We start from the raw sequence: 14,526 nt of genomic DNA on the forward strand, positions 1-14,526 counted from the left end.
TTTAAGATGACAACAAAAAGAATACTCTGAGATAATTATACTTTTAGTAATTGTACTTTGAGGAAAATTAAGCTACTGACTGATGGGGACACATTTGCCGGATACATCACAAGCAGACTACTGTTCTTGGTTCTAGTATCTGACAGCGACAAAACAGTAGTTAGACCTCTTGTATGAAGGGAACCCCTGTTCATAAGAAGAATTCGTGCATAAAATCCGAAGGTCACGAGTTTAGGTCCTGCTCTGACCACTAAGCTGGAGTTGTTTCTTGGTAGACTCCAGTTCAACTCCTTGATCACGCTTGTTGATAGCCAACTTGTCTGCCTCCCGCCAGTTGGTATTTTTAAGCCTGTTATGTTAATTTGCAAAAAGTTTTTCTTTCAGTTTAAGTGGCATGCCTGAAAACTAGCTAGTTGTAGCTAAGTGCATCGACCACTATAAGCATTTAACATTTAACATTTTTTAACAACTTAGGATAGGTCAGATGTCACTGTCATGTAGTTTACTTTGTGCTGGTTGTTTGTTGGTTTTTCAGTGGCTGCCTGGATTGCTTGGTGAATGTTAGATTATCTGGTTTCTTTCTCTGTGGCATGATAGGTATGGAAATTGTTTCGCCAAACAGAGCAAGTACAAGAAATGTTGACAAGGTTATGTCTGTTTTTAGCTGCTTCCCGTAGGTCTCGATATTAAAAGATTAGAGGTATGATCAAGTACATTATACATATGAGAGTGAAATTAATCATAAAATAATGTGAAATTGGCTTTTCTTTTTTTCTCACAGGAAAATTCAATAGGAAAGCGTGAGAATATATTTGTTCACATATCATGACAGCGTGTATTGAGGTACTTAAACATCTTGAGGAAGGGGAAATGTTGCAATGCATACGATGTTTAAAATACATACTACGGCAACTCTCTTTGGAAAAACTTTTGTACTATATTTTTGATGAAAAAACTCTGTTAATTGTTAGGCCTGACTTTCACCTGCTAATGTCAAAATCAAAATTAGCATTCCTTCTTGAAAACATCCTGTTTGCTTTATTTTGCTCTGAATATCACTTGTAAAGTTACATTTCTTTGGATCATCCTTTATTTTAATTAACTTCAAAAACTCTCTGTTAGCTAGCTCTTGAGTTTGCTCTCTTTCCTCAACCATGCACACCACGTGTACTCAACATTACATCACGCTATGTCATGCTACTTCTACGGATATTTAGAGATGGACCATTATAAATTTTTTTGAGGGGCTGGGGGGTTGGCAATTTTGGGGGGCATGACATTTCTTTCTCACCTTTAGGTTGTGCATGAGTTTTTTTTCGGTGGGCAATAACTTGTGCAAGAATGTTTTTAATGTCAAAAATCAAAATAATGATAATAGAAAGAACTTCCTCGATTTTTTTCCTCATGGCTCCCCTTGCAAGATTTCTTTTCAGCAGTTTTTGCTGTGCAGGAATTTTCTATTGGAAGTAGCCCAACCTTCTCCTCCAAAACATGATGGTCCATCGCTCAGGAGTTTAGAATAATATGTTTAATCTTACAAGCTTAGTATGTTTCGTTACTGAGCCCAGTGTTACAACTGACGTTGATAAACCGTCAGTTTAATCCACCTTCTGTGGACATTACTGGGGTCTTCAGTCACGGGAAAATCTCAAAGCTCGAGCTCGGCAGTGCCGCATTGACCTCGCTATCGCTCGGTTAACAGTGCAAGGTCTCGGTTTGCAATTTTCCCGTTAAGGCCTCACTCTCGGTTAATAAGTATTTAATATGGGGTCTTTAACAAGTATTTAATATGGGGTCTTTGACTCTTTTGCGTTTCATCCTTTGGCTTCTCTTTTTGTATGCCATTAATTGTAATAAATAAATAAATAAATAAATGAATAAATTAATAAATAAATAAATAATAAGTAGTTCTTATAAAATAATTGAGATACTATGCACGCTCTCATTGGTCGATAGGTGTGTTTAGATGAGAGTTTGTAAACACGGAGTGACGATATCTTACTGAAACAATATAGGACTTTTTTCGTGTTTACATAGGTGCATCTACACACTCGAGGGGGCAGGAAATTACGTTGGGTGATATTAACATAAATTCCAGTGAAAAAATAAAAAATTTAAAAGACGCATAAATGATCTGGTAATGGCGTGGAAAGAGTAAAAACATGCATAATTCAAGTCAAGTGAGTTTTCATATAAAGGAAGGTTTAAGTGGAATTAGCGAAAATCATAATTCAGGAATGGAGCTCCGATTTGTTTGCCTTATTAGACTGAGGAAAATGGTTTTAGCAAGTCAGTTACCATCACTCCCGCACTTGGCTCGAACTCGCACTCGAGCTCTTACCCTAAGGCCACCACACCCCTTGCTTGACACCATTGAAAGGCACCTGAACCCGGCTCCCTCGCTTTATACAGTAAAAAGCTCACATAGGTTCATTGTTTAACATATTCTGTTGGTTTAGCTGGAGTCTATATCGCTCTACCCCGGTAGTGTCCTCTTCTTCTGCTCCATTTGAACAATAGTAAAATTCTTTGGTAGGTATAAACACGAGTAAAACGCGTCTATTTATACATGCCCTTTACTTTATTTATTTTTTTTGGCAATAAACCACAGTATACATTGTTACGTCGGAATACAACTTGAATGAGTACTTTATATGCCTTATAGATAAAACCCGCTTCATATTGCGAAAAACTAACTTTTGTGCCAAACACCTTCCCAAAAAACTTTGTTTAAGAATCCGACTCTGGATTTCAGTATTTTGAATTAGTCAGAAACAATACAGATAATTGAAATCTTATTACACTACATTCTACTCCAGCATTTCACGATACCGAAGATTTTAGGAGTTCTGGTTTCACCGCGCATGCGTACCTTGGTTTAAAACATGACAATCTTGTTCCCAGAGCCCACGTGTCTTTTGGTTGGCGCTGACCAAAAGACACGTGGGCTCTCGAATCCTGATATTTTCCGCCTGCGATCTTTTGAGTTTGCGGCAGAACCGAGCATGGTAAAAAAGATCTGATGCTCATGTCACATTTACAGGAGACCATCCAACATTCTGACATTCCAACGCAGGTTTGTGTAACAACATTTTGGCTACCCTTTGATTGATATTGGACTACTTTTGAAATAAATAATAATATTCAGAGAGGAAGCCTCATCAGTCCAAGCTGGGTTTCATGCAGATGACCCTCTATCATGATTGAATTGGAAATTGGAGATGTTGAGAGTGGGAGAAACAGGAGAAAATCCCTCGGAGCAAGCATATGGTACCGGGCCAGAATTGAAATCCTGGCCACATTGGTGGGAGGAGAGCACTCTCACCTATGCGCCAACCCTGATCCCCATTTCAAATGGGCAATCAAAATGGAAGAACCATTAGAAGTAGCATTGTCAAACGCCACACTCACCTGACAAATGGCATCTCTGTCTGCAAAAGGTCTTGCAATTTTATTTGCAAACTTAGAAACCATTGATAATTTGCCAAAAAATTATCATAAATTTATCGAAAGACGTAAGTAAGTGGCACTGGTATGTTTTAATTCTCAGCTTACTTGAACTAGAAACTTATATCTCACTGTGTCCATATGTTTTCCACAAGCGTAGTATTTGTGGTTACTGAGCTGAGTTTTACACATGTGGTAGATAAAGCAGTAGAAGAAGTGATATCAGACTAGTCTTGTGTTAAGACTATCTGGTGTTCATACTGCTGCGTGTTTCATGAGAGTTGGCCACAGTCAATATTTTTGTCTTAAGCCTTAGTAAATGAAACATACAGTGTAGAATTTGTTGCCCAGTATTGTAATAAAAGCAACTCCTACAGTCATTTATTTGTTTGCTTTTCTCTTTCACTGTTGTTCTTAGGATTTTTTTGCAGTAAATTTATTTTATTCTTTTTCTCTCGTTTTCTGTATTTGTTTTGTTCATTATTAATTACCATACTCTTGAAGATACCTGCATTTATTAGCTAAGTTAACATTTAAAATTTTAGGAAAATTTAGGAGCTCTTCTCTTTTGTCAGAAGTTTGAGATGTTATATGAATTCCATATATTTTTTATTTGTTAATTTATTAATACATTTCGTAATGCCGTTGCTGAGAATTTGATACATGTAGTTCATCAAGACAAAATCAACTATTTGACGATTGTCTTTATTCTCTGATGATCCGTGTTGTTTTTGCACCATCCAGATTCTCTACAACAGGACCATGGTACAACTTGGCCTGTGTGCCTTCAGGCATGGCATGATCAAGGATGCACACAATGCACTGCATGATGTCCAGTCAAGTGGAAGAGCTAAAGAGCTTCTTGCGCAGGTCTGTGTGATATAATGCCTTTTTAGTAAATGCAGAACACACAGATACCAGTAATATCATGACTTATTATATGGCTAGCTCCAAGAGTGGGGAAGATGAACCAAATCCTACACTGTGATTGGCTACCCCAGTGGGCAAGATGGGGCTATCTTGCCTGCCGGGGACTACGTACTGTGTCCCGCTAGAAAATTTCCCTGAAAGCCATATAATGAATCCTTTATTGCCTACCGTATTTACCCGTGTATTAGTCGATCCCGTGTATAAGTCGACCCCCAATTTTTGAGGCCAAAAACTAGATTTTCTTAATTTCCAGGTAAGAATTTCTTGGAAAACTTATCTTGTATTTCTTAAAATTATCTTTCAGCTACCACAGATATGTAAACAAATCACAGCATGTTTCAATGCGCAGTTTTAAAGCTTATTATGGCACGTATACGAGCGTTTTACCCAGTTTAGCAACACATGTGCATGCAGACTTTTCGATGATAATTTTTGTAAAATGCTCACAAAACTCAAACGTAAGGATTTCAAACAAGCCTTTTTAAGTGCGAAGAGATTAAAAGTGGCTTTATAAGACAGGCAAAACACCAAAGAAGCTCACGACTTTCAGAACGACGCCATAAACAAAGTGCAAAGCGTGTGTTGGGAACTTGGTAGTCAAGCCTTGAAATCGGTCAAGTACTGGTACAGAAGTCCTCGCACTCGTATCCTGCCAGCTTACCAAGCAGAGAAGTTCCAAGCGCAAAAGATATTTTCTCCGAGCGGCTTTACTACAGCTTTATTTAAAGGAAAAATATTGGTTCTTTATGACAAAATTGAGCCAGTGAGTGTCTACAAGATCCAGGTTAAAATTTAACGAATAAATGTTGATGCATTTTAACTTGAAGCTCTGATATGGAGAGACAGATCGCTAAGCGAACGTACGTTGTAAACTGTGCTGCCGCTTATCACATGTTTGTTAACATTGAAAGACAATTATTATGCTAATTATTTGACTGGCGCTTGGATCTCAAGTTTTGACCCATGTATAAGTCGAGGGCGAATTTTTGGACTGATTTTTAGGTCTTGAAAGGTCGACTTATACACGGGAAAATATGGTAAGCTTGTTTGATCAAGCTGGCTGGATATTGGCCTTGTTCTATTTTTGCAACTTTACGACCTTCACTCCGTCTCAGTCCATAAACACCCGAAATAAGAACTTGGCCAATATCCAGCCATCTTGACTTCATGCTCGGTCAATAACCCGTATTTATTATCCAACTGCAGCGAATACTATCCAAATAACAGTACAAATATACAGCGATTCTGTACAGTTATTTTTACAGTAGAAAACCTGTTTGCCATACAGGTCAGCGCACACACCCAAAACTGTCACACTCTCCTTCTTTCATTGATGAATTGTTTGACTACAGCAGGTGGGTAACAAATCTCTTATTAGATGTTTTGGTGTGTACATGTAGTATCGCTTTATATTTTTATTCGATGTTTGTATTTTGACAAGTTGTGCTGTATTTTGGCGAGCCTGTAGCACAACTTGTAAAACTATACAGCAATACTACACACCAAAACATCTCATAAGATATATGTTTCTCACAGAGCGCAACATCATTCTAAAAATTGCATTGCATTTTTTGAAATTGCTTTTCAGGGTTTAATGCAGTAGAGACAGTATGAGAGAACCCCAGAACAAGAAAAGATTGAGAAGAGATAGACAGGTATTGTAACCAGAATAATTTCTGTTGGCAGATGGATGGTCCTCCTGGAATAGAAGGTGGTGAAGGAGTTTGTTGGGGGGGGGGGAGGCATGGATGAAATCAAATGGTGATCACATTCATGGAGATCTAAAAAAAATGCTGCGTACATTTTTATTGCAGTTCAACAAATGCTCTATGCGGTAAATGTTTATGATTGGTCAATCTGAGTGGTCTAATGTTCCTCTACAGTGGTCATACAGTGTATGTTGTGCAGGAAAGTCATGCTTGGATGCTATGTTGTCGCTGTTTTGTTACTTAGTGTTACTGTTTTGAGAAGTAATGTGTGTAAAGAGATGAAGTCTGCATATGAACTAAGTAGCCCATCAGACCATAGCCTATCTCTGGTTCCTGTAGCATGAAGAGACTAGGAGTGTTTCTACTCCTCCCTGGATAGGATATTAGTCCATCAAAGGAATACCCCGCAACATTAAATTTGTCGGTACCCATTTATACACCTGGGTGGAGAGGGGAACTCTGAGAGTGAAGTGTCTTGCCCACGGACACAACACAATTTCTCCAGCCAGAGCTTGAACCAAGACCACTCAATCCGAGAACAAGCGCAGTAACCATGAGGCCACTGTGCCTTCCTATTATGTGTAGTGATGTGAAACCAGTTTTGTCCCTGGTACTTATCCTCTTTTTAAAGGAGGTAGTTACTTGAATGATTCAATAGTGTCCCTTTTGATCCCCGTCATTGTTGTTTTATCTGAATTCCAGGTTCCATTCCACATGCATATAAACCTTGAGCTGTTGGAGTGTGTCTATCTTACTTCAGCAATGTTAATGGAAATCCCTTGGATGGCCGGTATGTGTTCAAAACAAAACATTCCAAGTATTGTTATGTACAAGTCCAACAACTTAGGGGCAAGAAGTAAAAATGTAGACTTTGTAATATTCTATTTCCTGCATTGTGGGATAGATTTACTAGACAAACAAACCGACTGTGGCCCTATCAGCCCTCTCACTAAATCTGGCTTTGATATCAGGAAGATCTCTTCTGTTTTTTGTTTGAAGTTTGTTGTATTATATTATATCTACTCTACACTGCATGAGAAGGGACTTGCAAGACTAGCGTAACTTTTCTGCTTGTTTTTTTCTTTCAGCCCATGCATATGACTACAGACCACGTATTTTTAGCAAGAGTTTCCACTATCAGTTACGACAAAGAGAAAAGCAAACTTTAGTTGGTTAGTACATGAAGCTGTTTTTCCTTGACTTGTAAATTTGCTGGCCATTTGTTCCTTGAATGGAAAATGTTTTGTCACTACAGGAAACAGTTGTGATAAGTGTTTTCCCTTGACGTCACCGTATGACCAATCTAATAAATAAACTGAAGTCTTATTTTATTTTGGAGAACATCAGTCATGCTTATGTTTGTTGAAAATTAATTTTCAGACTCATTGTAATGAGTTTTAAAATAGAAATAATTCATCAAGTTTAAATAAAGGAAATCATGACCATGATGGTGTTTGGATATCTGATCTTTATTAGCATAGATTTTTACGATTTCATTTCTTTGTTTTCTCCTTAGTTTTAGTTTCAATTGAGAAGATTATATCAAACACTTAAGACAGTATTAGACCAAATTTTTAAACACCTTGAAGTTCATCAAAAATACTCCACTACACGTCATATTTTCCACTCTCTTCTCAGTGTTTGGAAATGTGGTCAAACATGGTCTTTTGTGTTTGATATATTATGAAAAAGACACTTCTTAATTTCTGTTTTCGTGTTCATGTTGGTAAGTTGTTGGATGTTTTGCAGTCTATTTTCATGGTATTTAACAGGCCACTGACTTACATACTTCTTAATTAATTCCAGGTCCTCCAGAGAGCATGCGTGAACATGTAGTGGCTGCATCCAAAGCCATGAAGAAGGGAGACTGGAAACAGTGCAAGGACTACATATTAGCTGTTAAGGTAACATGAAACTGTTGGAACTAAGTGAACTTAAAACCAATCTTCTCCTAAAAAAAACTAATTATTGGTCGGGAAAGAATGCGGGAATCTCAAATATGACAGATGTTTTCTTCTAACCGGTAAAACATTAATTGAAGGGGTGCATGGAATAAAGCCCCCAAGTGACTTTTGGAAAATTTTGAGGCAACCAGGATTGAAATACCTACCAGCAATTTTCATAGTTTACTCTAGCCTTGCCTAAAAAGAACTAGTAATAAATTATTATTACGAGTTCCTTTTAGACAGTAATGAAGACAAGAGTAAACTGCAACCATGGCTGGGAGGTATTTCAATGCTGGTTACCTCAAAGTTTTCCAAAAGTCACTTAGGGCTTTATTTGTTACATCCCTTCAGTTTATAAGTTATTTTCAGGAAGACCAGTTCTTCTATGGGTGACTCAGCAGGACAAACTAATGTTGTAGTGATTATTTTGTGTGAACTACCACACAAAACTAACCAGACGTGACATTCAGTGTGACCCGCCTCAAACAAAACCAGATTTCACTGTCCTGTAAAAGTTCATTTCTAGTTGACTTTGTGCTTGTTTTTTTGTTGGTTGTTTGGCTGCCTGGATTGCTTGGTGAATGTTAGATTATCTTTCTTTCTAATAATAATAATGATAATGATATTGATAATGATAATGATAATGATAATGATAATGATAATGATAATGATAATGATAATGATAATGATAATAATAATAGTAATAATAGTAGTAGTAATAGAAATAATAATATCCATAACAAAATTCGTGATCGTGATTGGTTCTCTGTGCACCAATTTGTCACGTAACTGGCACACAATCATGTGGATGTCCAATTACAGGTATCCAATTTGAACTTTTTGTAATTGGATACCCAAGTAATTTGCACGTCAATTACGTTTGCTTCAATGCCTTCCTTTGCAAAGTTTCCCACAGCTTTCAAACTCATGAAAAGCGCTACAGACGTGTTCGCTCAAAAGAATTTCTCAAAAGACATTTTTAATTGCAAAACTTTGTGATAGATACAATTATTAATTAGTAATTGGACCTCGTGCTGTACAATAAAGAAAAATTCATGCTCGTGATTTCAAACCAGCCTTGCGCTTCGCGCTCATCCGATTTTGAAATTACTTGAGTGATTTCTCCCTGAATTGTACTCCACCTGGTCCAGTTACTGTTAATAATAATAATAATAATAATAATTATTATTATTATTATTATTATTATTATTATACCCAGGATAACCCTTCACTACAAAGTACTGTTATCAATGGGGTCCTGACTGACTAAGAATTAAAAAACTAATAAATAAGAATTATTGAGATAATAATTATATAAAATAAGATACATATTAAGGCAAAAATACACCAAGTTAAAAACCGTTCTCTGTGGCATGATAGGTATGGAAATTGTTTCGCCAAACAGAGCAAGTACAAGAAATGTTGCTAAGGTAAAGTCTGTTTTTAGCTTCCGCCTTTAGGTCTCAATGTAAAAAATCGGATGTATGATCAAGTGCATAGTAGATATGAAAGTGACATCGATCATCAAATAATGTGAAATTGGCTTTTCTTTTTTTCTCACAGGAAAATTCAAGAGGAAAGCCTGAGAACATATTTGTTCACATATAACAGCGTGTATGACTCATTGAGGTACTTAAACATTTAGAAGAATGGGGAAAAGTAGCAATGCATGCAATGTTTACAATACACACTACCTCCACTGGAAAAACTTGTGCACCATATTCTTGATGAAAATCTCTGTTAATTGTTATGCATGACTTTCACTAGGTAATGTCAAAATCAAAATTAGCATTCCTTCTTGAAAGCATCCTGTTTGCTTTATTTTGCTCTGAATATCACTCATAAAGGTGTATTTCTATCCAATTTTTCCACTTGTGTCACAGCCGGTACAATTCTGTGATTCCTATGACAACCAGCACAAAAGCAAGGCATTAGTCATGAATAAGCTGTGATCCATTTATAGGAGCACTTCACATCTTATATAAGCCCCGCTAGTATAAATGGTCCAGTTTACCTCTTATGTAAGCTGCAGCTTGTGGAAGCCAAGGTTTATTTTTCTCGTATAAATGGCCAGTTATCCAACAATCTTTATCCAGTCTATTTGTGATTGGTGTGCCAGTGTCAGCTCAAGTGTTTATTTGTTGTCTTTACTTGTAGTTTGTATACATTGGCTGAAATGTTTGATTTGCCTCCGTCTGTGGTGCACAGCACTATCAGCAAAATGATCATCAATGAAGAACTGCAGGTTTGTGATATTGTTTCGTTTTTAATTATTAATATTATTATATGACTTGTTCTGGTATCCAATATTACAGGCGCTCTGATTGGCTAATCATAGGGCATTATTCTCCTGTAATGCCCACGAGAATTACCTTGACTTTGTTGTGTAGATCTCGCTATTGCTTTGTCAATACAGCAAGGTCTCAGTCTGAGATTTTCCCGTAAAGACCTCACTCTCGGATTAGAAGTAGTTATTATTATTTTCACAGTCAAGCAGTTTAATAAGTAATTTGTAACTATAAATCAATCTTTACATCTGCACAGAGAAAGCTACACATGTAAGACTTACCACTTGGGATCAGGGTCTGAACCCCATGTCTTCTAATCTTGCTTAGAGCCCTCTGTGATAACCATTTAAGGTTTTGCAGTCCACCACTTAACTGCAAAGTTTCCTAAGATGTCAGAGAATTGTAATATAAAACAATTTTCCTCTGTGTCTAACTATCAAATGTGATTATTGTGCTTCAAAGCTGGAGTTTAAATGGAATTCACCAGAGAAAATCAAAACAGGTTTCTGGGGAATTGTTATAAAACCATGCTATCAGTGGAATTCTGACATATTAACCCGCACCAACAGGCTTCACAAGCCCGTAGTTTTTGCCAGCAATGTCACTGATCGTATGCTGGTAAGGGTAGGCTCATATCATAACTATTAAAAATTGTTTGTTTTGTTTGTTTTAATTGCTTTGTTGAGTGGTCATTAAGAATTCAAATTTCAAGTCTAATAAAGGTTGTGTTCTCACTCCAGGCCTCTTGGGATGAGCCAACTCAGACAGTTGTAATGTGCCGAGGAGCCGAGCCTTCTCTCCTTCAGAGCTTGGCACTGCAATTAGCTGATAAGGTAAAATCTGAAATACTGTAGTCTATTAGCCAGGTGTTTCATTAAGGGTTGGGCACCGGCAAATTGACCAGCTGTGAAGACTATTTTGACCTGCTGGTTTGATCACCTAGTGGAAAGTATTTCTTATAAAGAATTTCAGATCAAATAGTTTGGCCCACCTGTGAAAGCCAGTTGCCCTGACCTGTTGAAAACATTAATGAAACCCCTTCTGTTAGCTTTTCAACTTACAGCTTATCAAACAACTTTAATACAGAGTGTTTACGACTTGTTTTCAGGTCAGCACTTTGGTAGAAAACAATGAGCGTATTTATGACACAAGACATGGAGGATTTGTTCAGTTCAAGGACAGACAAGGTATGAACTGCTTAGAGTACTTCTTTTCCTCTTGGGAAAACTTTTACAGGTGTCTCTCACACTAAGTCTACATATAGTGCTTAATGTTTGATTATTTTGCCTGTGAACAGTTTGCTAGTGTGACAAAAGGCTTGAGAAACGCAAGACCCCTTTCTGGGCCAGTGTTATTTCCAGATAAATGGAGACTGTTAGTGCAAAAGGCATAACCCGTATTACTCAATGAGTATTTTAGGAAGCCTTTTTAATTTTTTAATTGCTTGACTTACCCACTCTCTACTAATTTCCAGGTCAAGGCCGCTATCGTCGACAAATCAGCAACATTATGATCGACAAGTACAGGCCAGAAAAACAGGACAGGCAAGATCGGTACAACTGGCAGGAGAGATATGGGTGCCAGTATGACCGGCCCTACCAACAGCCACAGACACAATCATCTTATTAATCTAAAGACAATATGCATAATTTAATCAAGGAACATGGCAACACTTGTTATGGCCTGTCTGTGATTCAAGCTGATACTGTCCTTGTCAGCAAATGTGATGAATTTGAGTACACATTAACTAAAATGAACAATGGAATTCCAATTTCTTGATCCAGTTAGGCAGACAAAAATTATTTTGGAAATTTAAAGCTTGAAAAACTGTAAGTGGCAATGAAGTACATTAAATAATATGAACCTAAGGTTTTGTTTTATCGCTACTAAGTGAACAGTTTTTTTGTACAACACCCATTTCATTACAGATACAGATCTTTGTTTATCAAAACAAGGTATTATTTCAAGATATCATGCCAAATTTATCAGCAGAACAGAACCTGGCCTGCGAAGCAAGCATTGCCATGCGAGAAGCTTTTTCCATATTCTGGCTGTGGGCAAATTGGAGTGGGAGCAAAAATCTTTGAAGAAGCAGGGGTTGGTCTTCGCCATCAATATTTTCACTCCCACTCCGATTTGTGTGTGGCCAGAATGTAGACAAAGGCCTTCGTATGGGAGCACTTGCTGTGCAGGCTATCTTGCACAAAACACCATAGTCTCACAGCTGCATCTCTTTAAGCAGCAAGTATAAATGGGTCCTGATGAACTAGTGCTGGGGTAACCCCATTTAGGGCTATCATCGCCTCTAAGATTTGGGGTAGAACTACTCCTACTTGCTTCATGCTACAGAAATTAAAATAGCACCAGCCATGTGGACCACTAGGCTTGAATGTGGATTACACCTTTCTTAAAATTTGAGTGTGCAAGTGGATTAAATCAATTCATAAAAGGCTTTTTGTTTCAAGTAATTTAATCAACAGATTTAATAAACTCAGGATTTGAGAAATTGGGACTCCACTATTTACTTTCGAAATCTTCAAATGTGTAAACATGTTGTAAGTGAATAAAGCTGAGTGATGCCAGTGATAAACTGTAGTTGATGAAGTTATTTTATTCTCCCAATATCTCTGTTATGTTAGACACTGACTATGATATTCCTCTATTTCCTCTCTGCAGCACTCTTTAAATATTTGGTGTTAGAGTTGCTGTGTATTTTAAGGCTGGTTTTCACTACTGACAGAGTCGGAGTCGTAGCTGGAGCCCTAAGAGTGCTAATGACCAAGTGAAAATTGAAAATCAGTCATAAGCAGAGTCATAAGCTCAACGGATTAGAGTCTTAAGAATCGAGTTTCCATTTTTTCAGATTATGTTTATGACTCGGTCGCTTATGATCCAGTTAAAAGTAGATTGTCGGAGTTGGAAGCAGAAGAGGAAGAACTAACCAACTACAAGGCGTGGAATCAAAAATTGTAATTGGTTTATTCTACCGCTTCTGCTTCTGACTCCGACAATCTAGTTTTCACTGGATCATAAGCGACAAAGTCATAAGCGGAATGGGAGTTCTGCTTCCGACTCTGTCGGTTTGATTTTCACTAGATCATATTGCTCTACACTTCGACTTCATCAACTTCATCGCTACTGAAACCTAGCAGTTAGGGGCAGCACTTATTTGAGAGTGGTGCTCTTCAAAAAACCTCATGACAATTTTGTAAATGGAAACAGACAAAGTTAACAGTTAAATGTAGTCATTTCGAGCTGAAAATCATGGTAATCCATGGCCCAAGGGCCAGTTTCTCAAAAGCCTCGGAAATTTTTCGGGCCCACACAGCCATTTTTAGTTAACCAGTATTTTAAGACAAAGAGGTGTATATGCCTGAAACTTCTTATATGAAGGGAACCTCTGTTCATAATAAGAATTTGTGCATAAATCAGCTCTTAAGTCATAAGGTTGGAGATTTTGCTGTGGTTTTTCGGGTGCAAAAACGTTTTGGGACCTTGGAGAAACGGGCCCCTGTTGTTTGAAAGCTGCATAGCACTATCTACCAGATAAATCACTATCCAATGGATAAGTGATAACAAAACAAACCACGCTATCCGCTGGATAGTGATTCATCTGGAATGTCATTGTCCATCTTTGAAACAACCCAGGCCACTGGACAGTAAATACTCCTAGAACAATTCAGTCTGCTGAAGCTTCATTAATGAACACGATATTGTTGTGAATGAAAGAGATCCTTATTCAAGGGCGGTGCTCTTTATTATTTTTGCCTTTGTACGTGGCTCTCAATTGGGGGAAACAACCAGTTGGGGAGGGGGGTAGTGCTCAGTTGAGTAAATACAGTAACCCAGGAGGGAACAAGGGTATTCTGGTGATTTTCATTCTGGTGTGATCTCAATATATCACATTGGCCGACATGAGAGCAAAAAGAAAGAAAACTGACTGGAGGCTAGCTTGATAAAAATTATCACCCTTGTATGCAATTTCACACTGATTTTCACTCAAATTTGCCATATAATTTTTTTGTTCGTTCTTAATACAAAATCAACACATTTTTCCATAGTCTGCACTCTTATTTATAGCCCATAGAGATAATGTCATGAAATGTTCAAAGCTCAACAGTGAAACAGCTCAACTGTGGCTTGTGGTTCCACTTCAGTTTTGAACATTTAACAACAACTATAAAAGTGTAGACTATAGAAAAGCGT

The 14,526-nt window shown here is 37.5% G+C and overlaps 2 protein-coding genes across 4 annotated transcripts in view; one reads left to right on the forward strand and one right to left on the reverse strand.

The window, feature by feature from the left end:
- Nucleotides 1–14,526, reverse strand: part of LOC145464280 (uncharacterized) — a 212,611-nt gene that overhangs the window by 183,323 nt on the left and 14,762 nt on the right. The window lies entirely within an intron of this gene.
- LOC145464297 (eukaryotic translation initiation factor 3 subunit C-like) lies at nt 3,017–14,472 on the forward strand. The gene is made up of 12 exons (XM_081448144.1): nt 3,017–3,076; nt 4,192–4,317; nt 5,966–6,032; nt 6,789–6,876; nt 7,175–7,258; nt 7,893–7,990; nt 9,413–9,462; nt 9,596–9,661; nt 10,190–10,277; nt 11,061–11,153; nt 11,429–11,507; nt 11,795–14,472. The coding sequence occupies exons 3-12, from the start codon at nt 5,988–5,990 to the stop codon at nt 11,947–11,949; spliced, it is 846 nt and encodes a 281-aa protein (XP_081304270.1). The 5' UTR covers nt 3,017–3,076; nt 4,192–4,317; nt 5,966–5,987; the 3' UTR covers nt 11,950–14,472.

The sequence above is a fragment of the Orbicella franksi genome, chromosome 12 (genome assembly GCF_964199315.1).
Source record: "Orbicella franksi chromosome 12, jaOrbFran1.1, whole genome shotgun sequence".
In the NCBI taxonomy this organism is placed as follows: Eukaryota; Metazoa; Cnidaria; class Anthozoa; order Scleractinia; family Merulinidae; genus Orbicella; species Orbicella franksi.

Excerpts from the sequence above, each read along its gene's own strand:
- LOC145464297 (XM_081448144.1), top strand. The coding sequence starts at position 5,988 with ATGAGAGAACCCCAGAACAAGAAAAGATTGAGAAGAGATAGACAG. Across the intron at positions 9,662-10,189 it reads AGCGTGTATGACTCATTGAG|TTTGTATACATTGGCTGAAA; the intron begins GTACTTAAACAT and ends CTTTACTTGTAG. Across the intron at positions 11,154-11,428 it reads CACTGCAATTAGCTGATAAG|GTCAGCACTTTGGTAGAAAA; the intron begins GTAAAATCTGAA and ends ACTTGTTTTCAG.